This window comes from Lissotriton helveticus, chromosome 12 (genome assembly GCF_964261635.1).
Source record: "Lissotriton helveticus chromosome 12, aLisHel1.1, whole genome shotgun sequence".
In the NCBI taxonomy this organism is placed as follows: Eukaryota; Metazoa; Chordata; class Amphibia; order Caudata; family Salamandridae; genus Lissotriton; species Lissotriton helveticus.
This window is the reverse complement of record NC_136073.1, coordinates 22,524,322-22,550,539: the sequence shown is the minus strand read 5'-3', so window position 1 is coordinate 22,550,539 and position 26,218 is coordinate 22,524,322. Positions and strand designations below refer to the sequence as shown.

The window sequence follows — 26,218 nt, the reverse complement described above, 5'->3', positions numbered from 1 at the left end:
GTGAGTGTTAGAGCAAGGGTGAGGGTGAAAGGGTTGTGAGTTTGTGTATCCTATGCTTTTTTTGCTATACCATGCTATGTTTTGTTATGCTATGCTGATGAGGGTGTATGAGGGTGAGTGAGTGAGGGTGAGAGAGGGTGTGTGAGGGGGTGTGAGGGTGAGGGCGCCATGGGGCCAAACGGGGAACGCTGTTATTTGCAAACCTAGACCTAATAGCAAATGTTCACATTAAGTATACATTGAGTGGCAGACAACATCCATCGTACTCTAAGCCTTGCTAGTTTGCTTGGCAGCCTCTAGCAGATACATCTAAACACTTGTAGTAGGGAGGCTCAGCTCTTCCCTCCCCACAGTCACCGTGTGTGGGCAGGCGAGCCATTCCAGGTGCTCTTCAAACAGCTATAACATTGCTATCGTCTTCAATGAGCACGATTACTCAATGTCCTCACAGAACAACAAAGCCCCTAACAGGAAAGGTCTACACCACGGAAGAAATAAGTAATATTGCCTTAAGTAAAACAAAAACTAGCCATTGACTAGCAGTAGGAAATGCGAAGGAATCCGGCGCGTGACTTCTATGTGCAGTGTTTGCTAACAGAGCACGGCAGAGGCAGGGGCAAGCGAAAACTCCATTTCCTATTCTAAAACAAGTTTTCGTGTCAGGAAAAATAAACCGAGAACACAATGCGTTCTTCCCCGTGGAGGAGTTAAAATATTTCACTGCACCACTTGGAGTTACATACGCATTATATAGATCCATGTATGCACTTACCGGTCTCAGAGGAGCCTCTCTCAAACGTGAATGCAAAGAACGCTGGGAGAAGCAGTGTGAGAACAGTGGGCCCTTACATGAAAAAAAATTTGCAAACATTTCTTTTTAAAAAATTTACACCTTTAATTAACAAAATATGGGTTTAGGAAAATAAAAAGTCAAGAAAAGGCGGGTTTAGTATAATAGGGCTGCCTTAAGACGAACGTCACGGATGCATTGTTTGTGTCCATTAGTACGTGGCTCAGAATGGGCCCAGAGAGCTGCTCTGTGTGTACTCTCCCATCTGATCTTCATTAACTGTGGTAAACACTGTAGTGAGGTCAACCCTTCCCCTACCCACACAAAACGAGGCACTACAAGCTGCAGAGCCTGCAGCCTGTCCTTGGCATGTTTCAGAGAGAGACATACATGACGCCAGGAGAACCAGCACGGAGTGGCATTGGGCCCCAAACCTGAAGAGCTCCAAATATTCCCACGCTATCTTACTCTCTTGAAGGGGAACAAATGGCAGAAAGAGGGCCCTGGGGCCCCGCAGAACAGGAAGCACACAATCCAGGCATCGGGCACCTTCTGGGGATATGTAAATGGATTATGCAAAGGCACGGGATGACTTCCTCTCAAACGGGCAATTGATTAGCACGTCCACTCTAATCTGCAGCACCGAGGCCAGTCCCAAACACAGCGCAGCGGCGGCTGCATTTCAGACAAACATCATTATTTTTAATGCGCACACTGGTAAAAACTGCATGGGACAAAGTGAACAGCAGAAAGAGCATCAGATGAGAAAACCTGCCCGCAAACTAAAACTATGCCGTGCACTTTTAGCCAACGCACTTAAAATGCATGAAGGCAACTCTTCTGAAACAAGCTGGAGGAGCGGCGGCAGTTCAGCCGAACTACATAAAATGTGCTTCTGTCATACCAGAGAGTGCTCGGAGTCTAAACAGGCCGGGGCAGGAATTCCTGGAGTCAAATAATTTGAATGTTTACAGCGTGACAGAAAAGAGCTGCATGCGCCATTGTTGACTGGCCGCCGTGTTAAAAGTGAAAGCGGGTGCCGCGCTGAAACCTAAGCGGCGCCCGGGATAGGGAGGGGGCGGGCGCCCTTGTTGACTGCTATTAATGTAAAAGGGTGCATTTTCGTAGGTCTGCGCGTAATTTAAATTAAAAAAATAACCAACAGGCAAGCATAGGGTCAGATTGACAACATGCAATATTATCAAGTGTCAGAAAGACAGCTATTTCAAAAGAAAGAAAACAAGCTGGGAGGGGGGCGGGGGGAACGTCGAGGGCAGGCAGGATGACTCAGGGGAGGGGGCGGAGCGGGGCAGAGCGGCATGTGGGTGTGAAGAAGCCGGGCCTTTGAAGTGAAGCTAAGCTTCACTTCAAAGGTGTCGGAGGAATGCGGGCGGCTGTGCACGCGCTTTTAAGCTCAATGCACATGCGCATTGAGCTTAAAAGTCACGGGCACTGCAAGGAATCGCCACGATTCCTTGCAAGTTAGATAAAGAGTCGATGAGCCCCTATAGTCTCGCTTGCTCGATGCGCATGCGCATCGACAGGCGAGACCTAAAAAACAGGTAATAGCAGTCAATTTATTCTTAGGCTGCATAGAGGAATAATCATCACAGTATAATAAAAAAAACTGGCACCTTGCCTGTAAGGCTTCAGAGATCCTGGACACCGTGCCTCTAAGTTAGGTCAGTTCTTTTTGTACGGCATACTAACATGTTAATGCTCGTCCGGGGAGGCGGGAGGGTTGCATATGACTTTGTTTAGTATACCCAAGGAAGAGGACTAGTATTACAGGTGAGTAACTTATCCTTCTCTTCCATGAGATACTCGTCATAAGCACTGAATAGAGTAGCAAGCCCATACTCAATTCTTTGCGGACGAGCGAATAGTAACAAGAACATTTAACATTAGCATCTAATGCATAATCATCCAAACGGATTTCTGAGTGAGGCTTGCTTGAATTGGGAATCCGTCTGTGTATCAAGAGACCAAACAGTAATGGTGCGTGAAAGTATGTACGGAGCGCCATGTGGCTGCTTTACAAATTTCTGCCATAGGTATGTTTCTAAGTAAAGCTGTGGTAGAAGCCTTTCCCCTGATGGAAAAGACACTATCCACCTAGAGATAGATTACTTAGAAGCTGCAGAACCAGTATTTATGGACCCATACTTTATAAACAGTCGGTCAGTTTTCCTCAAGCTCTGTCTTATCGGAGTAGAACTTCAGAACCCTTTTGAGGTCCAAAGAGTGGAGGGACCTTTCCGGAGGATTTGAAGGATTCGGAAAGAACATGGGGAGTGTGACTGTCTGATTAATGTGGAAATCCGAGACTACTTTCGGTAAAAAACTTGAATGTGTTCTTAAAACCACTTTGTTTGGGTGAAAAACAGTATTGGGCTCTTTACAGCATAGCGTCTGTCTCTCACTCACTCTGCAAGCAGAGGTGATAGCCACTAGAAAAGCAGCTTTCCATGTCAAATGTTGTAAAGGAACTCTGTGAATAGGCTCAAATGGAGCACCCATCAATTTCGCTCAAACATTGTTGAGCTTCCAGGGTGGAGAAGGAGTCCTAACTGGAAGATAAACCTTTCTTAATCCCTCAAATCTTTGACCACAGGGATTTTGAAGAAGGAAATCGGACTTGGGGATTTTCTATACGCTGTTATAGCTGCAAGATGAACCTTAATAGAGGTAAATTTAAGGCCATATTTGGCCAAATGCAGTAAAGATGGCAAAAACACCTGTTCCTGACCCCGGACGGGATCCTGTCCATTGTTCGTGCACCATAAGTAAAAACGCTTCCACTTAAAAGCATAGGATTGTCTAGTGGAAGGTCTCTTGGGCTCTTAGAATGTTCATACATTCCGAAGTCAAATCTAGATGTCCGTATTGAAGGACTTCAGGAGCCATGCCGTCAATCGTAGGGAAGAGAGATTGGGGTGAAATACCTTCCCTTCGTTTTTGGATAGTAGATCTGGACGGCATGGTAACCTCCTGTGCAGGACTTCAGATAGCTGAAGGAGATCCGTATACCTCCACTGACGAGGTCATTCCGGGGCTATGAGGATAATTCTGGAATTGGTCCTGTAAAATTTGTTGATCACTCAATGGAATTTGTGGAAAGGCGTACAGTATTGTCTTAGACCATTTTATCAAAAGGGCATTGCCGCGAGAGCCTGGTTAGGAAAACCTGGATGTGAAGACGGGGCGTTTTGAGTTTACCGCGTCTGCAAACAGGTCGATGTCTGGTGTTCCCCAGTTTCGGAAAATGCTTTGATTGACTTCGTAGTTTAGAACCCAGTCGTGAGCTTCAATACATTCTCTGCTTAAGGCGTCGGCCTGGACATTGAGAGTCCACGGGAGATGCATTTTCAAAATGTTTAAGTCTCTTGCGAGAAGCCCCTTCCAGATGCTCTGAGCCTCTAGAGGAAGAGGTCTTGATCGGGTACCCCCCTGTTTAAGTAATGCATGGTGGTGGTGTTGTCTGTTTGGATCAGAAGGTACTGAGACTGGTGTACTGCTCTCAACTCTAAGAGATTGTTATGGTAACTTTGTTCTGTCTCCGACCACAGGCCCTGAACGTGCAAAGCACCCATGTGAGCACCCCATCCCTGGAGTGAAGCATCCGTGACTATAGTCGGGGTAGGAGGGTCCAGGTGAAAGGGAACTCCCTTAATCAAATTGGATCTCTTCATCCACCATTTGATGGATTCCTTGGCCGATTGGGAGAGAAGCACCTGATTCTCCCAGTGCACCCATATCTGCATCCATTGGGCCTCCAGAGATTGCTGCAAAGGACGCATGTTTAATCTGGCGTTTGGTACGATGAAGATGCATGATGCCATTGATCCCAGCAGTGATGACACCTTTCTGACTGTGGGATACTGTGAGAGAAGAAGATTGCAACATTTCTCGTGAATTGAGGATAACCTCTTCCCCGAAGGACACACACTTGCTTTTTCAGTATCCAGTGAGGCACCCAGGTAGTGAATCTTTTGAGATGGGTTGAACACTGATTTCTTGTAGTTTACATGAAGACCCAACCCGCTCAGTAGTTGCAGACAAAACGAGAGAGGAGTCTGAAGCAGAGCAGGTGACAAGCTCTTCAGGAGCCAGTCGTCCAGGTAAGGATATATGAATATCCTTTGCTTCGAAGAAACGCTGCCACCACTGCCATGCACTTCGAAAACATTCGGGGAGCTTATTAGAGCTGGAGCGGGAGAACCTTGAACTGAAAGTGCTGGGATGACACTTGGAACCGTGGAAATTTGCGATGTTTTATAGACACTGAAAGTATGCGTCCTGTAGGTCTATAGCACACATCCAGTCTCCCTGATGGAGCTGAGGGAATATTTGATGTAAAGCCAACATTCAAAACTTCTCTTTGCGAATGAACTTGTTCAGCAGTCTCAAGTCGAATATTGGTCTGTATTCTCTGGTAGGACCTCTTTTCTGCACCAGAAAATAGCGAGAATAAATCACCTTCTTTCTTTGTGCAATAGGGACCTTTTCTATGGCATGTTTTGTAGGAGAATGTTTACTTCTGCTTGTAACAAGTGGTGTCCTATAAGAGGCCGCGGAGGAACTGATGGTGGTGGGGATTTGAACCTGAGCAGATATCCATTCTGCACAATATTCAGAACCCACTTGTCCTTTGTTAGTTTCTCCCACTCCTCCAGGTGTAACATAACACTTCCTCCCACTGGAGTGGTCAATGGGCATGGAGGAAGCCATCCCTCATTGTTTCACTGGTTGTTTAGGAGCATTAGACGACTGCTGTTTTGTAGATCCTCTCCCTCGTCCAGGTCTTCTTTTTTGGTAGTGGGACCTGGATTGACCTTGACCTTGATTTTCCGTGTTCCAATGAGGGGTTTGAACCCTCTGTTGAAAGGAACGTTGATCGTAGGCATGGAACCTACGCCTAAATTCTTTCTGCTTCTCTGAGCCAACAGCTTTCAGAGTGTTTAAGTCATTCCTCATTTTGGACATTTTGTCGCCGGCATGGGAACCGGACAGAGACGATCCGTTGAATGGAAGGCTCGTGATTTTTCTCTGTGAATCTGACTTTAGTCACGTAAGACGAAGCCATGCTGATCGCCTTGAGCAAATGCCATGCGAGTATCCATGGGCCGCCAAGTCAGATGTATCCACGGATGCACTGATGATCTGATTAGCTACCAGTCAACCTTCTTGCAGGATCTCCTGGAAGTCCTGTTGATCCTCTTGCGGCAGCTTCTCTGTAAATCTCGCCAAGGAGTCCCAGAGAGACCTATCATACCAACACAGCAGGGCGGAAGTACTAGCCACCTTCATTACCGAAGCAGAGGCATTGCACATTCGTTTACCTAGAGAATCCCTATTGTCGCTGTCCTTCTGTGGTGGAGCAGTAGAGGAAGATGTCGCTGAATGTGCCTTTCTGGCTGCAGCCACTATGACTGAGTCTGGAAGTGGGTCAGCACGAAGAAAAAGCGGGTCCTATTCTGGAGCCTTATAATTTTGGGAAATCCGTGTGGGAACTGAACCCACCGTGGCCAGAGTAAGGAAGGTCGGCATTGCTGGCTCCAGCAGACCTGGAACCAAGGAAAGCAGAGGCCTTGCTGGAGACCTAAACCCACCGTGGCCAGAGTAAGGAAGGTCGGCATTGCTGGCTCCAGCAGACCTGGAACCAAGGAAAGCAGAGGCCTTGCTGGAGACCTAGGATGAAGGGTTTCGAAGATGACTGACTTTGAAACTGGAGGTGTAAACATAGTGATGCTTAGCTTGTTGGCACTCCTGTAGAGAACTTCGTTAAAAGTTCCGATATCGTCTATTGGAGACACCCTGGACGGGGGTGTTGTGGATAAAGTAGTCAAGTAATTTCTAATGGAACACCTTGTAGATGCGGTTGATGATAGAGATCTGCGTCTTATTTTAAGAGTAGGAGAGCAACAAGATCGTGAGCCCTCTCTTGATCTTGAACACTGTATCACTGGAGACCTAGACCTTCTTGGAGACCTAGACCTTCTTGGAGACCTAGACCTTCTTGGAGACCTAGACCTTCTTGGAGACCTAGACCTTCTTGGAGACCTAGACCTTCTTGGAGACCTAGACCTTCTTGGAGACCTAGACCTTCTTGGAGACTCTGGATGGCGAAAGAGACTTGGAGAATTCCGGGCCTGGCACTCCACGTTGCACTTTCCAGTGTCGCATACCTACTAGCCATCGTGGAGATATGTTAGTATGAGGAGACTACTCTCTAGGAGCCGGAGATCCCTCCGGTGTGATCTGTATAATGTTGATCCCAGGAGACGATGACCCTTCCATCGACGTCGACCACTGTGTTCTCAACGTCTAATTTGGTTTCTCTGGTGCGTGTCCTGAATTGGCAATAGTTCTCTCCCTCGACATCAAGCGATGCCTCGACGACGACCCGGACAATGCCACCACCGATGTCGACCACTGTGGAGACACACTTAAAGATTCGTGTCTCTGAGGTGATGCCCTCGACGTCGGTCTCTAAGACGGCGACCGTGACAGTCTTCGCGACGTCGAAAGCCGGTATGTGTGTGGTGCCTTCGACATAGACTTCCTCGTCGGTTATCGTGCCCTCAACGTTGACCGTCTGTGGGTCGGAGAGGGAGTTCTCATCGCTGATTGTCTCGACGCCGACCTTGGTGAAGGAGGCGAAGATCTCGTCGTCGACCGGTGTCTCATCGTAGACGGATGCTTCGATGTCGGTCTGTCATCACCCATATACTTCGAGCCTGAAGTATGCCTCTATGTTGACTTACTTTTGGTCGACTGAGGTTCTCGTCTCTTCGGAGATCTGTCCCTCGACATCGTAGAGTGACGTACTCTTTTTCCTGACGCTGATTTCGACGGCGAGCTCTCTGGAATCTGCTTTCTTCTGGTAGCTGGGGAAGCAGATAGATACCTTTTTATTGTTTTCCTTGAGAGGAGGGCTGCAACTGTCACCTGTGGTGCATGATGGGAGCAAGGGGCTCCTGGAGGTCTTAAAGGCACGGCGTCCAGGTTCTCTGAAGCCTTGAAGGCAAGGTGCCAGTTTTTTATTATACTATGATTATTCATCTATGCAGCCTAAGAATACATTGCCTGCTATCACCTGTTTTCTTTCATGAAAATAAAGGGTTGTTGAACACTACAGCAGTATATGTTCTACATTACTCTATTTACATATGATATTTTCTTGCTATAGAAATCCATGTAATTTTGGCATTTTAGTTTATTGGATCTATAATACATGTATGTGTATGTTTCGGAAGTACTATGTACTTGTGGTACTAAACATAAATATATATGTATGTGTTTTTGTATATGCTCCGGGGTCCAGCACGTGGGTGCGGATTATTCAGTGCTTATGACTATTGAGGAGTAACCCCTGGAAGAGAAGCACTTTTACAAGTAAGTTCTCTTCACTAGCCAAAACTTCCGTGTAGCCCTGACTCAGGACAAATGTACACATAGTGCATAGAACCAATCAGGGTTTTATGTGATAACTCGCACCATATAGAGCAGAGTTCTTCTCGATTCAACAACCTGGAATGCTGTAGCCTTTAATTTCTGATTATTCTTTCCTTTCTTTTTTATCCATAGGTGACGACGCGAATTTCAGGAACCATTATCCCTCCTCCTCTAGTGCGTGGTGGGCAGCAGATGCCCTCTAAAATGGGTCCTCAACAGAGTACGCAGATAGTAATGCCACCTCTGGTTAGAGGCGCACAGGTAAACTTTTGTAGTAGGATTAAACCGTGTCTTCCGTGATGCAGATTTCTGTCTCTGTAGACAATACTTGTGTGGCCTGCGTGTACTGCAGAGAGTGGCCTAAGAACATCTGTCAACTAGGGATGTAGCTCCAATGGTTGAGTTGCTGTTGATAGTGAGAGGGCAGTCATTGGTTTAGTGATCAAAAATAACATGCAAGTGGTCTCTGCTGCCTAAAACCTACCTCGTTTTTAATGAATACCTCTTCCTGCAGATTCCTTACCTTATGAATATCCCCTGGGGCTAGACTCGTCATAAAAATTGTGTGTAGCCGTAGCTACTCTCTCTCCTTCAAAACCGGGCAATAGAAATTGTACCATTGCAACATAAGGGACACAGAGTTTACTCCCTTTATTTTCTCATTCCCAAAAAGGACAAAACATTAGTCCTATCCTAGATCTCAAGTCACTCAACCGGTACATCTCCTCAGAGCACTTAAACATGGTCACACTGCAAGAGGCGATAGCACTGCTACAGCAAGGAGATTTCATGACCGCACCAGACCTCAAAATGCATACTTCCAGACCCCCATTAATAAAGCACACTGCCGTTATCTACGTAAACGGGCAAAACTCTTAATTCAAAGTTCTACCCTTAGGGGTCACTACAGCTCCCAGGATTTTTACAAAGTGCCTTGCTGTAGTGGCAGCTCTTCTCGGAATTAGGGAATACATGTTTTCTCCTACATTGACGATTGGCTCATCAAAAGCCCAAGCTACCAACCTTGTGTTTAACAAACACACTTAAGAGTTTATTAACCTTCTGAACAAACTAGGTTTTAGCCGCAACACACAAAATTCTAATTTTCAACCATTACAAATGCAGCCTTTCCTAGGTGCAACTCATTATATTCAAGGGTGAGGTGGTAAACCCACTCCTCACAGTTTTGCAGCGTAAATCTTTCTGGATTCACAATGCTGTGCACTATTCCGCCATCTAGTGGTTAGGTCTGGAATTGTAGTCTTCTCTTTTTTCCCCCCATTTGATGTACTTGATGAAGTTGACGCGCTCCGGAAGCTCCCACCTTTGGTTGCCGTCTTCAGATTCTTTTTTCCGCTGTTGGGTCTGGATCGTTGTCTAGGAGTTACAGGGTTTTGGAAGAGGAATCGACGGAAAACGGAAAAAATAGCGAAAATCGAAGGGTATCATTGCGCACGACTACAGGCCGGGTAGCCAGGACTACTAAAGAGATGGAATTTTCGACTCTGCATTCACACGAGAACACGCTCACAGGGGGGCTCCCTGAGCGCAGGAATGGACAAAACCCCCTTCAAGTTTTGCACCGATTGCCACCACAAATTCACTCAGAAGGACCAGCATCCAGTCTGCAATCTCTGCCTGCCGCTCGACCTCAACAGCGAGGACTGCAACGCGTGCTCGGCGTTCACACCGAAGACCCTCAGAGTAAAAGCGAGGCAGAGAAGGGCAGACCGCACCATGCAGGGGCCACCTTCATTGCTTCGAGACTTGGGCCTCTCCAGTGGAGTGGAGGACAACATCAACGGAGGACCAGAGGAATGCACGGTTGTCGTAGTTCATAGGAAAACATCAAAGGAGGTAAGAGTCGACGACCCCTAAACACTCGACCGACACTCGAAAGAGTGAGACCAAGTCCTCGAAGGGAACAGTGCAGTCGAAACTCTCGATAAAAGCAACCGCACCCAAGGACAAAGAGCCCAGCGGATCCTTCGAAAAGGAATCCTGGACGGCACCCAAGAAAAATCAAGGTGGTCAAAGGAAGCCCCTAAAAAGGACTCCTCGGCGCCGAGAAAGGGAGGGTCGACAACTGCTTCGATGACAGTGTCGACCGCGAACCACTCAAACCCTCAACGCCAAGCATGCTGCCGAGATGGAAAGGAAGAAAAGGAGGCTTGAGGCAGAAATGGCGAGTATCCTGCAGTGGAAGAAGGAGTTCGACAATAGGAGTCAGTACACCATCCCGCCGAAGCCCGCAGCCGAGGTTGAAAGGGGCTTCAAAGACCCTGAACTGCCGAAAACGCCTGAACCGGTTGAAGAGCAGGAAGAAGAGGCCCTGTATTACTTCGAGGGCGAAGGTGAGGAGGAGCAGCAAACCTACCAGGACTCAACGTCCTCGGAGGCTCAAGACTTAGAATGGCATGACCTCGATGCCGGAAGAAGTAAACTACACATACCCTTCGAGGCCTACACCACCAGACGATATAGGGATCTATAATATGGTGGTCAAGAATGCTGCACAGACATATATAGGGGAAAATTGGAGGAGGAAAAACACAAGGCTTTCATTCTCCTGGAAACTCTTACCGACACAATCAAGAAGTCAATTCCTGCCCATGCTCCCTAGTGTGCTGGACCAGGGCAGAGAGGCTTTCAGGGAGCCAGCTATATGTAAATCTGTAACCCCAAGAACAGAGAAGTACAAGCACTCCTCGAAGGACCCTGTATACATTCAGGGATCTGTGCCAGGCGAACAATAATTACTGCAACAGCTAGGAAAAGAGCCAGGGTGCCCACAAATGCAGGACCACCTTCTGACAAGGTGTAGGAGAATGGACCTCACATGGAGGAAGGTAGAACGGAGTGCGACAATCCAATGGCGCATCCCCAACTCCAACGCCCTAATCAACAGACATGCATACCAGCACTGGGAGAAAGTAGGGCAAATCCTGAAGCACCTTCCGGAACAGTACCAGCAAAAGGCAACCCACCTGGTAGAGGAGGGGAAAAACATGGCGAACACATGTTTGAAGTTGGCCTTGGACGCAGCGGAGACGTCCAGCAGGCAGATGATGATCGGCGTGACAGAAGGCATGCATGGCTTAGGATTTAAAGTCTGAGGTACAGAATAACACCCTGAACACACCCTGTGAGAAGTTGGCCTGAAATGCAGTGCTCACTATTCTAGTGATCACTATGTATCAGTCCAAACAACCCTTATTGATGATTGGTTGTAAGTCAACCTTATAGACCAGCTATCCTAGTAGCATGGATACGAGCAGTCTAAGGCTAAGACTCTAGAGGGCGTGTTAAGCCAGCTGCTTTACCATCACATTACCCCTTGAACACCAAGTGAAAGGACACCACACAAGTTGTTATGAAAATAAACAGATATTTATTTATAACAAGACTACCCTGAACTCTTTGAGTCAGGGAGCTAAGCACACAACAAAACTCTTACGAAAATACTTTAAGTCGCACAATTTACACAAATGCCCTAGGGGCACGAAAAACCATATACTCAGTAAGTGGAATGCGAACTTGCTAGCAGGTAAGTAATACTTTTCTAGACTCCGGAATCGCTAGGCCTACAATTCTAAACACTGGGATTAGATGCAGGAGGCCTGTGGACGTCGTGTGCAGAGTGGGAACTCTCACGCGTAAGGCGGGAAAAAGTCTATGGAGGCTAGCAGTTGCAAAGTTTCTGTTCTCGGGCGAACCCGACTAGGTGGGTCGAAAACAAGAGTGGATCCGAACACTTAGGGTGTTGGACTATGCTGGAGCACCGGAGTACTCGGGTTACCTAGCCCAGGGGCTGCGGCTGCATAGGGTTGAAGTTGCGTCGGAAACCCTCGTTGAAGATCCAGGAGCCTGAAGAAAGAAGTTGCTGGCAGGCGGCCAGTGAAGAAGTTCGTGGTGATCCAAGCCTGGATCAGGGAAGAAGAAACCTGTAAGCAGAGGGGACCAAGTTCTGAATCACTAGCCAGTGATTTGAGTGGGCACCAGGATGGCACCGGACGAAGTCACCTCAGCCAGGTGAGTGGGCGCTGCTGGGCTCTGCAGTCTCTCGGACCAGGAGGCGTTGTCGGCGACCAGGATGGAGGTGCAAGCTGTCCCACGAAGGTTCTTGCTGTCGACGTCGCTGGACCCAGGATTGGGCAACAAGTCTTGGCAAATGCAAGGCCCACGCGGTGGACCTAAAATGGCGTCTTGAGTGGACCAGGAGGGTCCAGGGTGCTCCTCTTTTGGAGGGGAGCAAGGGCTAGTCTGGAGCAACCAGACCAGCAGTGGTTGTCGTCGTGGAGCGCCGTGAGGGGGCCACTAGCCAACGGGCAAGCGACCTGGACAACGCGGTTGGCAGCAAAGAGCAGAAGGGCCCCACGCAGATCTCGTGGATGCAGGGGGGCTGAACTTCGGTGCTGGAGCTGCTCAGGGTCGGGGCTTCTCTTACCCCAAAGCACTCGGTCGAGGGTCACTCGGTGGTCGTGCTGGACAAGCGTCGTGCAGTTCTGAAGATGGCCGGTCCCTTGAGGTCTCGTCACACCCACGGATCACAGCTGGGCTGATGATGTAGGTTGAGGTCAGAGGTGCCAGGGAAGCCGGTTCTCATTGTGCTGGAGCAGTCTTGATCCGAAGGAGAGACTGGCAACAAACCGCGATGCTTGGTTGGTGCCTGCTGCTGCAGGGTGACTACTCCTTAGTCACAAGGGAGAATCTTGGGAAGAAGTCTTGAGTTCCTTTCGTGGAAAGTAGTTTCAGGATCCAAAGATGATCTAATTTGGAATGGGGCCAGTTCCTACCTTTATCCTGCAAAAAGGGGCTGGCACGCGACTAAGTCCTGCCCTATGGGTGGGACTAGGAGGGGGGTGGTTACACCCCTCTCCCATGCAGGGCTTTCCCCAGCTCAGGGGCTGGTGTGCCCCTGGAACTGTTTCTAGCCGGCATATGCACAGTGAGCACCGGGGTGCCACTTGCAGTCACCTTCCTCTAAAGCCCTGCCTACCTAGAATACACAAAATCCTGTCTGGGACGGTGCTGGCACCGCCGCTGGCAGGAAACCCTTTGTTCTTGCCTCCTGTGCTGGGAGGACTCCCAGCAGCAGGAGGGCAGACGTGTGTCTCGGTGGCAGAATCCATCTTGTGGAGCTGAGGCTATGTCTGACTTTAACCAGGGTTACAGGTTACATACATGTCGTGTCCCTCTAGAAGGGTGGAATGCTAACCCCGTCGCCAGAATTGGCGAGGGGTTAGTATTCCAATTCGTATGACACCTTACTCGACATGTTTTGATAAAGCGATACCAGAGTTGGCATATAACCGCGAGGATTATAATGCACTTAAGAGTATATGGTATGCGATATCATGGAAACGGCTAAGGGATGGATCCCGAAAGCCGCCGACAGGCTCAGCTCATGCCAGAGCACTATCTCACACGATTCCAAGCACTCTGCCTTCAGGATTGTTAAGGCCTGCCATAGGAGTGACTGATAGGAGATCTGTGTGTCCATTTTAGGGTTAGATATAGGTATACTATATCTAAAGCAAAGGGTGATTACACCACCTTGCCCCAGCTGTCGTGCAGCCAGTTGTGTCAGATTTGGATGACCAGCCAGGGGTGGCATAATACATGCTGCAGCCCCTGGTAGGCCCTGGGTACACCTATGCCCTGGGTACCTAAGGTACACTGTACAGGGACTGATAAGGTGACTCAGTATCCAATTAGATATGTACCTAGGGTACATGGAATCCATTTTACAGAGAGAGCAGTAGGCCTGGGGTCCTGAATAGCAGGGCCCCAGGTCAACTAAGTCAGAAAACCAGCTAAACACCAGGCAAAAAGTTGGGGGCAACCATAGTCAGGGATCTACCTTCCTACACACCCTTCAACAAAGAACAGAACAACTTTTTGGGGCACCAGTTGACGAAAAGTTAACTCCACTCAAAGACAGCGAAACTGCAAGGTCCATGGGAGCACTGCAGTTTAGAGGAACTTTAAGAAGGGGTACGCCCTCAAGAAGGCCAAATGGTAGGGGAGGCAACCAACCAAGTACCTCACACCAAACCTTCCGACAAGGTTATCAGGGAACCTGCCCAGGACAGCAGCAATAGGAACAGCAGAAGCAGACTGGCAGTACCAGCCATGGGGCCAGTACTATCGAGGCCGCTTGAACGGACGAGGACAGGCAGAGAGAGGAGGGCAACAGCCCACCTCCAAGTGACTTCGCCAAAAGGCAGATGCCCACAAAGATAACACCTCCAGGGGGGCATCCAAAGAGGAAAAAAAGTCCAAGAACAGTTTTCACAAGACAAGCAGTTCCCCGAACATATATCACCAGTAGGAGGCAGAATACGGACCTTCCTCCTAGAACTGAAGAAGGTCACAACGGACAAATGGATACTAAACATCATACAATACGGATACTGTATAGAACTAATAAAACTACCTCCAAACAAGAAGCCAAGCAACAAGTCACACTCTGCAAAATAACTTTCACTCTTGGTATGAGAGGCACAGGAACTGCTCAATAAGGAGGCAAAAGAGATAGAACTGTACAAGGAAAGAAACAAGGGTGTTTATTCCAACTACTTCCTCGTACCAAAGTTAGACGAAACACTAAGGCCTATCTTGGACGTAAGGTTCTTAAACAAAGACTCAAAATGACATCTCTGCAAGAAGTAATACCCCAGGTACAGGAAGGAGATTACATGGCAACTCTAGATTTAAAGGGTGCGTACTGACATCCCCATCAACAAAGGACACAAACGCTTACTAAGATTTGGGATAAGCACCAGTTCCCAGTACTCGCATTCTGGCTCAAATCAGCGCCATGGGTGTTTTGAAATGCCTAGCAGCAGTAGCAGCGCACCTAAGGAGGCAGGGAGTACATGTATACCCCTAAATCGACGACTGGCTCGTGAAAGCAAGCTCCTACAGCCAGTGCAAACACATCCAGCAGGTGATCCAAACGCTAATCCAACTGGGTTTTTCAATCTATTGGGAAAGGTAGTCAATAGAACCAGAACAGGTGAAGGTATTCTTAGGGGCAGAGATCAACACCATACAAGGCAAGGTGTTCCCCAGCACAAAGAGGATTTTGGCAATACTGAAGGAAACACGTATGTACCGCAAGGGGCAAGTTTTGACAGGGAACAAACTAATGTGAATGCATATACCTGGTCCCAAATATTCGACCACATAAGGCCATTCCAGGAATGGATACAGCAGCAGTGGTCACAGGCAACAGGGAGTTGGTAAGATCTAGTGGTTGTCACACACTTGGTGCAGCAGGAAATAGCGTGGTTGAACAAGGAAACCTATCACAGCGGAAACCATTCACACAACCAACTCCAACAGTGACCATCACAACGGACACCTCCTAGATGGGGTGGGGCGTGCACATGAACAAACTCAAGGTGAAGGGGTTATGGTCTCGCAGCAGGATGCGATCAAGCACATCAACTACCTAGAACTAAAAACTGTGTTCCTAGCCTTAAAAGCCTTTCATAAGTAGCTGTACGGAAACAGTGTTGATCCAAACGGACAACACAACCACCATGTTTGACATCAACCAACAAGGTGGAACATAATCAGTAGCACTATCAGGGCTAGCACAGGAAATATGGACTTGGGCCATTCCACTAAAAGAAAACAAGTTCTCTAGTAGGGGATCTCTGTGTATAGTCATAATCTAGTGAATAGTCCCGCCCATGTGCGTGGACCCCGGAGCAATAAAAAATCTCTTAGTGTCGAAAAATGCAGAACTGCACAGACACTTAAGAGAGAATTTAAAGACAGATAATGCAGCCTAAAAAGGCTACACTGTCCAGTACTTCAACTAGAAATTCCACCACAAAAAATCCACAAAACAGCAAAGCCTGTACAGATTTCCCTTGCTTTACCAGCAAAATCCCTCCGGAATGATATAGAGAAGAACCTGGACAGACAAACCCCATAGGCTGCCATTATGTGGCTCAGAACAGGATACTGTGCCTTTAGGAGAACTTTCCAGAACTTCACAGTATCCCAGAATGCCCTGCAGGTCCCAGTTACTTTCAGTTCTTTTTTCCGGCTCCTGCAAGCAGGACCCTGGAGCATTGAGCTCTCCCTTTTCAAGGGTTTATTGGTGTTATTTCACTGTAAAATCGATTTGAGTACTTTCTAAATACTTTTAGGCTTTTCTTCTTGGTGTTTTGCACTCTTTTGATGTCAAATATGCCTGCATTATTTGACAAATGCCCGGAGTGCTCCAGGAAGAAGGCAAAGTCAGACCCTCATGAGGTGTGTATCCTCTGCCTGCCCTCTTCCCATATTCCAGAGGAGTGTGAGATCTGTCAAGGCTTCTCTGGCAGGACCCTGAAGGACAGAATGAAGATCAGACTTCAGGGCCTCGAGGAAAGGAGGCTGAAGGCGCAAGGTGGGTCTGGAGGGGCTTCATCTGCCCATGCTGAGGCCTCTGGGGGGCTCCCCAGGGGCAGGATGTCCAGCAAACGTCCACATTCTCCGTCTGGGTCGGTAGCACTGACCACGACGTCGAGAGGGAGGTCCACGGCCAGCTCTCAGTCTCCCCAGGGCTCTGGGTCGAGAAAACGTCGCCTGTCGAGGGACTTACACAGGCCGCCGTCGAACCCAGTGACGATTTCTTCGTCGTCGTCTTCGACGTCGAGTGATCGGCGTCGACGGGCCCGGCGTCGGCGCTCGCCTTCGAGGCGACACCGCCGATCGCCGTCGACGAACAGGACATCGTCGTCGTCGAGGCCGCCGTCGAAACGGAAGAGGTCGCCGTCGAGGCAGAAGAGATCTCCGGCGAGGAAGAAGTCGCCGTCGAGGCGGTCGAGGTCGCCGTCGAGGCACAAGAGATCGCCGTCGAGATGGTCGGGCTTGACGTCGAGGCATGGAGGCCGTTCGACGCCGAAGCATAGAAGACGGTCGACGCCGAAGGGGCGCTCGACGTCGAGGGACCTACGTTCGACGCCTGGTCACCGTTCTTCGGCGTCGAGGGGTCGTGCTGACAGGCCTAGGACTGTGGGGGGCTCCCCTCAGTCCGGAAAAGATGGCGGGTCACCGGGATCGGTGTACTCGGAGGTGTTTACCCCGAAGAAGGCTGTTCCACCTCCTCCTCCGTTGCCAGGAGGTCTACCTCCGAAGGCTCCAACCCCTCCTCCGTTGCCTCCTCTGCCTCCACTTCCAACAGGACCTAGGACCCCTGTGCCAAGGTCGGTTTCGTTGCCCAGGCTTCTGACCCCTCCCAAGAAGACTCCTAAGTCTAAGGAACCGCCCAAACCCAAGACGTCAGCCCCGGGGAAACCGGCAGAACGTCCCAGACCTAGGAGGTCAAGGTCGCGCTCCAGGCGGAGAGACAGATCAAGGAGCAGACACAGGTCCTCCACCAGATCTAGACATCGCCACAGGAGGCATAAGTCCAGATCCCGTACAGCATCATTTAGGACCCGTTCCTATTCGCCTACTCTATCGGATTCTCCGGAGACTAGGGTGTCCCCGGTCGACGACATTGGCACGTTCCAGGAGGTGCTCATGAGGGGGACTGCGAAGTTGGGTATCACGGTAACGGCTCCTACACCTACGACGTCCGTGATATTCGAGACGCTTCACAAGAAGCACCTGTCTCGCCCTCTTCTGCCGTTGGTCCCAGGACTGGTCGAACCGGCGGAAGTGCTGTTCCTTACACCGGCGGTGGTGAAGGCTGCTCCCTCAAGACTCCTGAAAAAGTACCGAGCGCCTGACTCGGACCCGGCCTTCCTACGTGTGGACCCGGTGCCCGACTCGGTGATAGTGACGGCGGCCAGGAAGCTGCATTCTACCTCCCCGTCCTCCACAGTGCCACCGGATAAAGAGAGCCGCTGGATTGATTTGGCTGGTAGGAAAGCCTGTGGGACTTCTTCCACCACTATGAAAACCTCCAGCGATTCGGCTTTGCTAGGGCGGTACAACCGTGCGCTATGGGACTCCCTGGAACAGTTTGCGGACCTTGTGCCACGCGACAGGAGGGAGGACTTCCTGGAAATTGTCTCGGAAGGGATGCTGGTTTCCAACCAGGCCATCGGTGCCGCTGCGGACATAGCGCTGTTGGCCGCACATGGCTACTGTCATGGGGTCAACCAGCGCCGCCATGCTTGGCTCAGGCTTACGTCACTCAAGCCTGAGGCGCAACAGCGGGTGGCCAATCTGCCGTTTTCCGGTGAAACACTCTTCGGGAAACATGCCGACGACGAAATGGCCCGGATGAAGGCCGAGGCTGAAACCCTGACGGCTGTGGGTCTGGAGAAACCCAAGGACAAAAAGCCTTACCGCCAGTTCCAACGGCGGTTCGGCTCGCAGGGGAAAGGAAGAGGACAGTCTTCTGGACAACAGCAGCAGCAACAACAGCAGCAGTTCCGAAGACCCTTCCAAAAACGTCAGAGGGGTAGAGGTGGACAGCAGTCCTCTACCGCGAACAAAGGCCCGGCCGGGTCTCGACCCTGAGCGGTTACTTCCCCTTCATCCGTTACCCGCTCCGGTGGGGGGAAGCGTTCAATTTTTTCTGGCAGAGTGGAGAAAAATTACTCAGGACAAGTGGGTGCTGAATATTGTTTGCAATGGATACAGTCTTTGGTTCACCAGCCCTCCTCCATCGATTCCTCCGGTCAGCTCGCAGTATCAGCTGCGCGAGCTCCAGGCGGAGGCCGATATCCTGTTAAGGAAAAGGGCGATAGAAGATGTACCTCTGTCTCAAAGAGGAAGAGGTCTGTACTCCCGGTTCTTTTTGGTCCGCAAGAAGGACAAGAACGAGTTCAGGCCCATTCTGGACTTTCGACAGGCAAACAAGTGGATTCGCAGAGAAAAGTTTTGCATGCTGTCGTTGCATCAGATTTATCCTCCATTGCAACGGGGAGACTGGCTATGTGCCATAGACCTACAGGATGCATACTTCCATGTGCCCATTGCACACAAACACTGGAAGTTCCTGCGATTTCAAGTCGGCACCAATCACTATCAGTACACGGTACTTCCGTTCGGGCTGAAGTCTGCGCCCAGGACGTTCTCGAAGTGCATGGCAGTGGTAGCGGCACACCTGAGGAAGAACAAGGTGTTTGTCTACCCGTACCTGGACGATTGGTTGATCAAGGCCTCCTCCTTCTCGGAAGCTCAAGCACACTTCCAGAAGACGTGCGTTCTATTGAACAAGCTGGGGTTGCACATCAACATGTCCAAGTCTGTCCCGACTCCGGTCCAGTGCATTCAGTACTTGGGAGCCTCCATCAATACGCTGTCAGCAAGCGTGTCTCCTTCGGAGGAGCGACGATTATCACTCCTTTGGAACGCCCAGGCTCTTATGTCCACTCCATCTACGACAGTGAGGATGGTGTCTTCTCTACTGGGATCGATGGCCTCTTGTATCTTCCTGACGCCACATGCGCGGCTGCACATGAGACCGCTGCATGAGTGCTTAGAAGATCAGTGGGACCAGAGGAGAGGATCTTGGGACGACAAAATACGACTGTCTCTACATGCTCTTCAGTCTCTGAAGTGGTGGTGTTCAGCGGAGAATCTCCTCAGAGGGGTTCCCTTCCACAAGGACATTCCCACACAGACTATCGTGACGGATGCTTCTCTCCAGGGATGGGGAGCGCACTCCGGAGACCTATAGATTAAAGGGACGTGGTCCCCGACGGAGTCCACGTACCACATCAATTTCCTGGAACTCAGATCTGTTCACTTGGCACTGAAGGCTTTTCGCCCGTCCTTCCAGACCAACTCTCTGCTTGTACAGACGGACAATACGACCACGATGTATTACCTCAACAAGCAAGGGGGTTCGAGATCCCGCACTCTGTCGCAGGAGGCGCAGGCGATCTGGCACTGGCTTCTGGCCCGAGGACTGTCGATAACGGCCACTCATCTGCCAGGTGTGTAGAATGTTCAGGCAGACGAGCTGAGCAGACTGATTCAGGAAAACCACGAATGGGTCATAAACGACGAAGTACTAGGAGAAGTCTTCGCAAGGTGGGGAACTCCAGACGTAGATCTGTTCGCCACCGCCGAAAAGAGCAAATGCCGAGACTTCGCCTCCAGGTACTACCAGCCAGGGACGCTGGGGAACGCGTTATGGATCAACTGGTCGAACAGCTTTCTGTACGCTTTTCCGCCCATTCCCCTGATCCCGACGGTTCTCATCAAGCTGTCCCAATCCAGGGCGAGGATGATTCTGATTGCCCCGGAATGGCCCAGACAGTGGTGGTTCACGGACCTGCTTCACCGGTCTCTCCTTCCTCACATGAAGCTGCCGTGCAGGCCGGACCTTCTCACGAAGTTAGGGGGGCGAATGGTGCACCCCAACCTCTCGTCTTAGATTTTCGCGCCATGGCTCCTGAAATAGTGCAATATGGCCATCTGAATCTCCCAGAGGATTGTATGGACATACTGAAGGAGGCTAAGCGACCTTCCACTAGGACTTCTTATGCTTACAAGTGGAAGAGGTTTTGCATCTGATGCAAGTCTAAGAACTATGACCCTACGACATGCAAGGAGGATGTCATCCTTCCATATCTGCTACAAATGGCGCAGTCTGGCCTTAATGTCCATTCCATTAAGGTTCATCTGGCTGCTTTGACTGCCTACAGGAAATGCCCTTCACAGACTTCCTTCTTCCAGATCCCTATGATCAAAGATTTTCTGGAAGGCTTGAAGAAAGTATTCCCTCCTGTCAGGCTTCCGTCGCCTTCATGGGACTTGAATGTGGTGCTGTCCAGGTTGATGAAGGAGCATTTTGAACCTATTCATAAGGCTTCGTTGCAGCACCTGTCCTGGAAGGCGGCGTTCCTTGTGGCCATTACATCGGCCCGCAGGGTGAGTGAAATTCAGGCGTTGTGTTGCCAAGAACCTTATACTGTATTTCATACTGCTAAGGTTGTTATGCGTACTCACCCTAAGTTTCTTCCCAAGGTTATTTCTGATTTTCATATCAACCAGACTATAACTTTACCTACGTTCTTTCAGAATCCTTCATCTCCAGCGGAAAGGTCTTTGCATTCCCTGGATGTTGGGAGGGTGCTGAAATTTTATCTGGATAAAACCAAAGATATTCGTAGGTCAGACCAATTGTTTATAAATTATGGATCAGTCAGGACGGGTCTTGCTACCTCTAAACAGTCCATCTCGAGGTGGATTGTGTCCTGCATACAATTGTGTTATCAAAAAGCTAATAAGACCTTAGGGGGCAAACCTAAGGCTCATTCCACCAGGGGCAAAGCTGCCACGACAGCTTTGCTTCGTAATGTTCCCATTGCAGAAATCTGCAAGGCGGCCACTTGGAAGTCGGTCCATACCTTTGCTAAGCATTACTGCCTGGACACTGATGCCAGGGCAGATGCTCAGGTTGGGCAGGCTTCGCTGCGAAGTTTGTTCGCACAATAGTGGTGTTATTTCTCGTTCTCCACCGCCGCTTTGGTGTGGGGATGGGCTTGCCATTCTATTCACTAGATTATGACTATACACAGAGATCCCCTACTACAGAAGGAGTAGTTTCTGTCCTGTAACTCCAGTTCTGTAGTAGGGGTATCTCTGTTATAGTCATAAGCGCCCGCCCTCCTCCCCGGTGGAGAGAGATATTCATGTAAGGAATGCTACAGGTCTGGCGTGTTACGCCTTCAAAAAGAACTGAAAGTAACTGGGACCTGCAGGGCATTCTGGGATACTGTGAAGTTCTGGAAAGTTCTCTTAAAGGCACAGTATCCTGTTCTGAGCCACATAATGGCAGCCTATGGGGCTTGTCTGTCCAGGTTCTTCTCTATATCATTCCTGAGGGATTTTGCTGGTAAAGCAAGGGAAATCTGTACAGGCTTTGCTGTTTTGTGGATTTTTTGTGGTGGAATTTCTAGTTGAAGTACTGGACAGTGTAGCCTTTTTAGGCTGCATTATCTGTCTTTAAATTCTCTCTTAAGTGTCTGTGCAGTTCTGCATTTTTCGACACTGTAAGAGATTATTTTTGATTGCTCCGGGGTCCACGCACATGGGCGGGACTATTCACTAGATTATGACTATAACAGAGATACCCCTACTACAGAACTGGAGTTACAGGACAGAAACTACTCCTTACTTACCTGTAACTTTGGCTCCCCAGTATTGGTAACTTTCATAGATTCCCATAGCTTGTATTTCCCGTCGTCTGAATGGGAGCCTCTGTAAACAAAAAATACCATAGCAGTAGGTACAAAAGAGAAAGAAAGGCATAGGCCTCATCTCATTTTGTAGCATGTCCACCTCTTTTAGTAAAAGAGACCAAAAAACTGCAACAACCAACCAATCACATCAGCCTCACCCCTTAGAACCCTCCTGAGATCGCTGCCTAGTGTTGGGTCCGGATGATTGCACATTGTTGTCCTGGAAGAGTCTTCGAAGTATCACGAGATAGGTGGCTCCTCCCCTGGACTACAGTGTGCATGGGCATCGACTCCATCCTCAGATTGTTTTTTTCCGCCATTGGGTTCGGATGTAATTTTGTTATCCCCAGTTCGGAATCAACCTAGACTTTTTCGAGGCCTGAAGGCCTTTTTCTAACCGTCTGTATTGTTTGCGTTCGGTGCCCAGCTCTGTTCCGACTCGGTTTCCGATTTGGCCATCCAGGGAGTCGCGTGACTCTTCGGTGCTCGAGGCCCAGTCGACGCAGCAAGACCTTCGACGACACATCATGGAACGGAGCCCGTTCAAGAAGTGTCCCGTGTGTGGATCAAAGTATCCCCACATTGACGTCCACCCGGTGTGCAACAAGTGCCTGTCGCCGAACCACGATGAAGCCAGCTGTATGGCTTGTTCCAGGTTTCGGTCGAAGAAGACGATTCGGCTTCGGCGCGTGGCGCGCCTGGAGGCCCGGCAGTCTGCCCCGGCACCGGTGGACATCTTCGAGAGAGAAGAAGCGGAAGAACACGAAGTTCAGATGCAGATTTCACCTCCAGCGGAGCAGATCGAACTCGACTATCAAGCGGATGTCGAAGGCCTAGACGTAGAAGAAGTTGTCGACGAGGTAGGAGACGACAATGAGGCCTATGGGGCCATGGAAGATAGCTCGGAGGAAGAGCTATGCCCAGTTCGAACAATTACAAAGGCTCAGTTCGAGGGATCGCTACACGGCCTTACCCAAGACCTTATACCAGGATCCACGGCCTCGCCTACTGGCCCGGCTACGGACACTTCGGCGGAGCCGCCATTGCCGTAAACGAAACCGAAAGTGAAACCATCGGTGTCGGCAAAAACGAAAGTGGTGGAGACGCCATCGAAACCAAAGACGTCGACTCCTCTATCGACACCCTCGTCTTCCGAAGAAATCGATCGACCCGGTGAAAACGGCCAAGGGCGTCGAAGAAGGGCGTCGAGCCAAAGTCAAGCAAGGGCGTCGAGCCGAAGTCAAGTAAGGGCGTCGAGCCGAAAACTAGGGCCCGACTCCAGTAGTCAAGGCCGCCGATCCAAGAACGTCGGCGCCGAAGTCTGTCGACACGGAAGGAGGGCATGACGCCCCTAAGAAGGATGCCCTTCTGCCGAGGCCGGAAAAGCCCAAGGCATCGACGCTCGATCCTTCACCAAGAACGTCTGTCGGGTCGACGAAACCGTCCGCTTCCTTTACGAAGCAGGTCTCGGACTCCCTGAAACGCATCAGGGACAAGGCTTCTGCGGAAGACCCGACGCAAAAGTCTTCGACGCCAATCCTGTTCACGTTGCCGCCGAAGGCCTTCGCACCACGATCGGTGCCCGAAGCGCACTTGCAGGGATCTGCGGGGTCGATGCCAACTCACCCGATTGGGAGCTTGAAGCATCGACAATGCTTGGTGGAGGAGCGGTCGGAACATTTCATCGACACCGGGAAACTTACCCTTTACAAAAGGAAGATCACGGCGACGCAGCCTTTGGAATCATTCACGATTCCTTTAAAGCGCAAGAAGCCTGCTTCGGATTCCCCGGTTTTGGTCGAACCATTGGTTCCTCGGACTCCAAGACCTGCCACACCCTCACCCACTTATTTGGATGTGGAGGATGCAGGGGATGAGGACGAGGAATATAACTTCCCTGCCAACACAGATCATGATGAACAACAGGACTCCTGGACAGATGCAGGAGACCCAGGGGATCAGCACACTGCCTAGGACCCTCAGGTGTACCATGTCAAGGCCTCTCCCACTGAGGATTCTGCGGCATTTAATGCCTTGATTGAGTGGGCGGCTAAGAACCACGACGTTCAGCTGCATGCTGACCCTGTTGAGGTGGACTTCCTCTTTGACACTTTTTCAACAGCTGAAAAGACTGTGAAGACTCTCCCTATGCTGAAAGGGGTCCTGAAACATGATGCAGACATTTTTAAGGAACCCACACGGGCAAGGGTGGTCAACCCTAGAATTGAAAAGAAATACAGACCGGCACCTGGCGATCCTACCTACATCAAGGGCCAGTTGCCATTGGACTCTCTGGTCGTTTCTAATGCCCGTAAAAGGGCGAACTCTCAAACCACTGGTGAAGCTCCTCTCCCAGACAAAGAATCCAAAGTGCTGGAAGCATCGGGGAAAAGAGTAGCAGCTCAGGCAGCCAATATCTGGTGTATCTCAAACACCTAAGCCCTCTTGGCCAGATACGACAGGGCACACTACGACACACTAGAGACCCTGTTGTAACATCTACCAGATCAATATAAAGAGGCAGCGGAGATGCTTATTCAGGAAGGGAAACTCCTCTCCAACGCTTCTATTAAGTGTGCACTAGACGTTGCGGACACTGCAGCCAGGGAAATTAACACCAGTGTGATGTTGAGACGTCAGGCATGGCTCAGAATCTCTGGGTTTAAACCGGAGATACAAACTACCATCCTCAACCAGCCGGTAAACCGATTATTTGGTCCTGAGGTGGATACCACCCTGGAAAAAATAAAGAAGGATACCGAGACTGCTAAGTCCATGGGAGCTCTCCAGTCCCAACAGTTTAGGGGGAGCACTTTTCGTCGCTCAGGCAATAGAGGTGTTTCCAGAGGCCAGATGTCCCAGCAAACGCCATTCAATAAAGGTGGGGCGCAATCCTCTTACACCAAGCAAAGTAGAGGAGGATATCGGGGCAACAGCACCAAGGGCAGAGGCAGGGGTAACAACAACTCCCGTTCCTCCACCACCAACAAACAGTGACGCCCTGTCACTGCCCCCCGACCATTCCACACCTGTCGGGGGGAGACTCCAGCGGTTCCTGCCGGTCTGGAAATCCATCACCACAGTCAGGTGGGTCAGGAAGCTTATCCAATTCGGTTATTGTCTGGAGCGAACATCCACTCCACCCAACATAACATCAAAACACCGTCCTATGTCCACAGAGCATTTGCACTTATTGCAGCAGGAGGTTCTTGTCATGCTGCAAAAAGGCGCAATAGAGCTCGTGCCAGTGGAGGAAGAAGGCACAGGAGTGTACTCCCTGTACTTCTTGATCCCAAAGGAGGACGGGTCCCTCAGACCCATTCTGGACCTCAGACCCCTAAACCAGTATATTCTCTCCGAACACTTCCACATGCTAACACTGCAGCAGGTTCTTCCGTTACTCAATCAGGGAGACTTCCTCGCAACCTTGGATCTCAAGGATGCTTACTTTCACATTCCTCTCCACCATCACACAGGAAATACCTCAGATTCACCATTCAGAATCGGCATTATCAATTCAAGGTCCTTCCTTTCGGAGTGACCACAGCCCCCAGAGTGTTCACGAAATGTCTGGCGACAATGGCTGCGCACCTCAGGAGGCAGAACGTGCATGTCTACCCTTATCTGGACGACTGGCTGGTTCAGGCAAAGTCGTCCCAGCAGTGCGCCGCCATGTCCCACACCATTCACCTTCTTCACGGTCTGGGCTTCTCACTGAACTATCCGAAGTCGCACCTTCAGCCAGCCCATGTGCGGCAGTATCTGGGCGCGACAATAGATACTCTGGCAGCCATGGCTCAGCCAAATTCAGTGAGGA

General features: G+C 50.0%; 1 protein-coding gene across 7 annotated transcripts in view; it reads left to right on the top strand.

The window, feature by feature from the left end:
* Window positions 1–26,218, top strand: part of GATAD2A (GATA zinc finger domain containing 2A) — a 283,083-nt gene that overhangs the window by 216,153 nt on the left and 40,712 nt on the right. For all 7 annotated transcript variants that reach the window (XM_078670402.1, XM_078670398.1, XM_078670399.1 and 4 more), the window contains one exon: window positions 8,381–8,509. In XM_078670402.1, coding sequence (XP_078526528.1) covers window positions 8,381–8,509 — 129 coding nt within the window. The remainder of the gene's footprint in view (window positions 1–8,380; window positions 8,510–26,218) is intronic.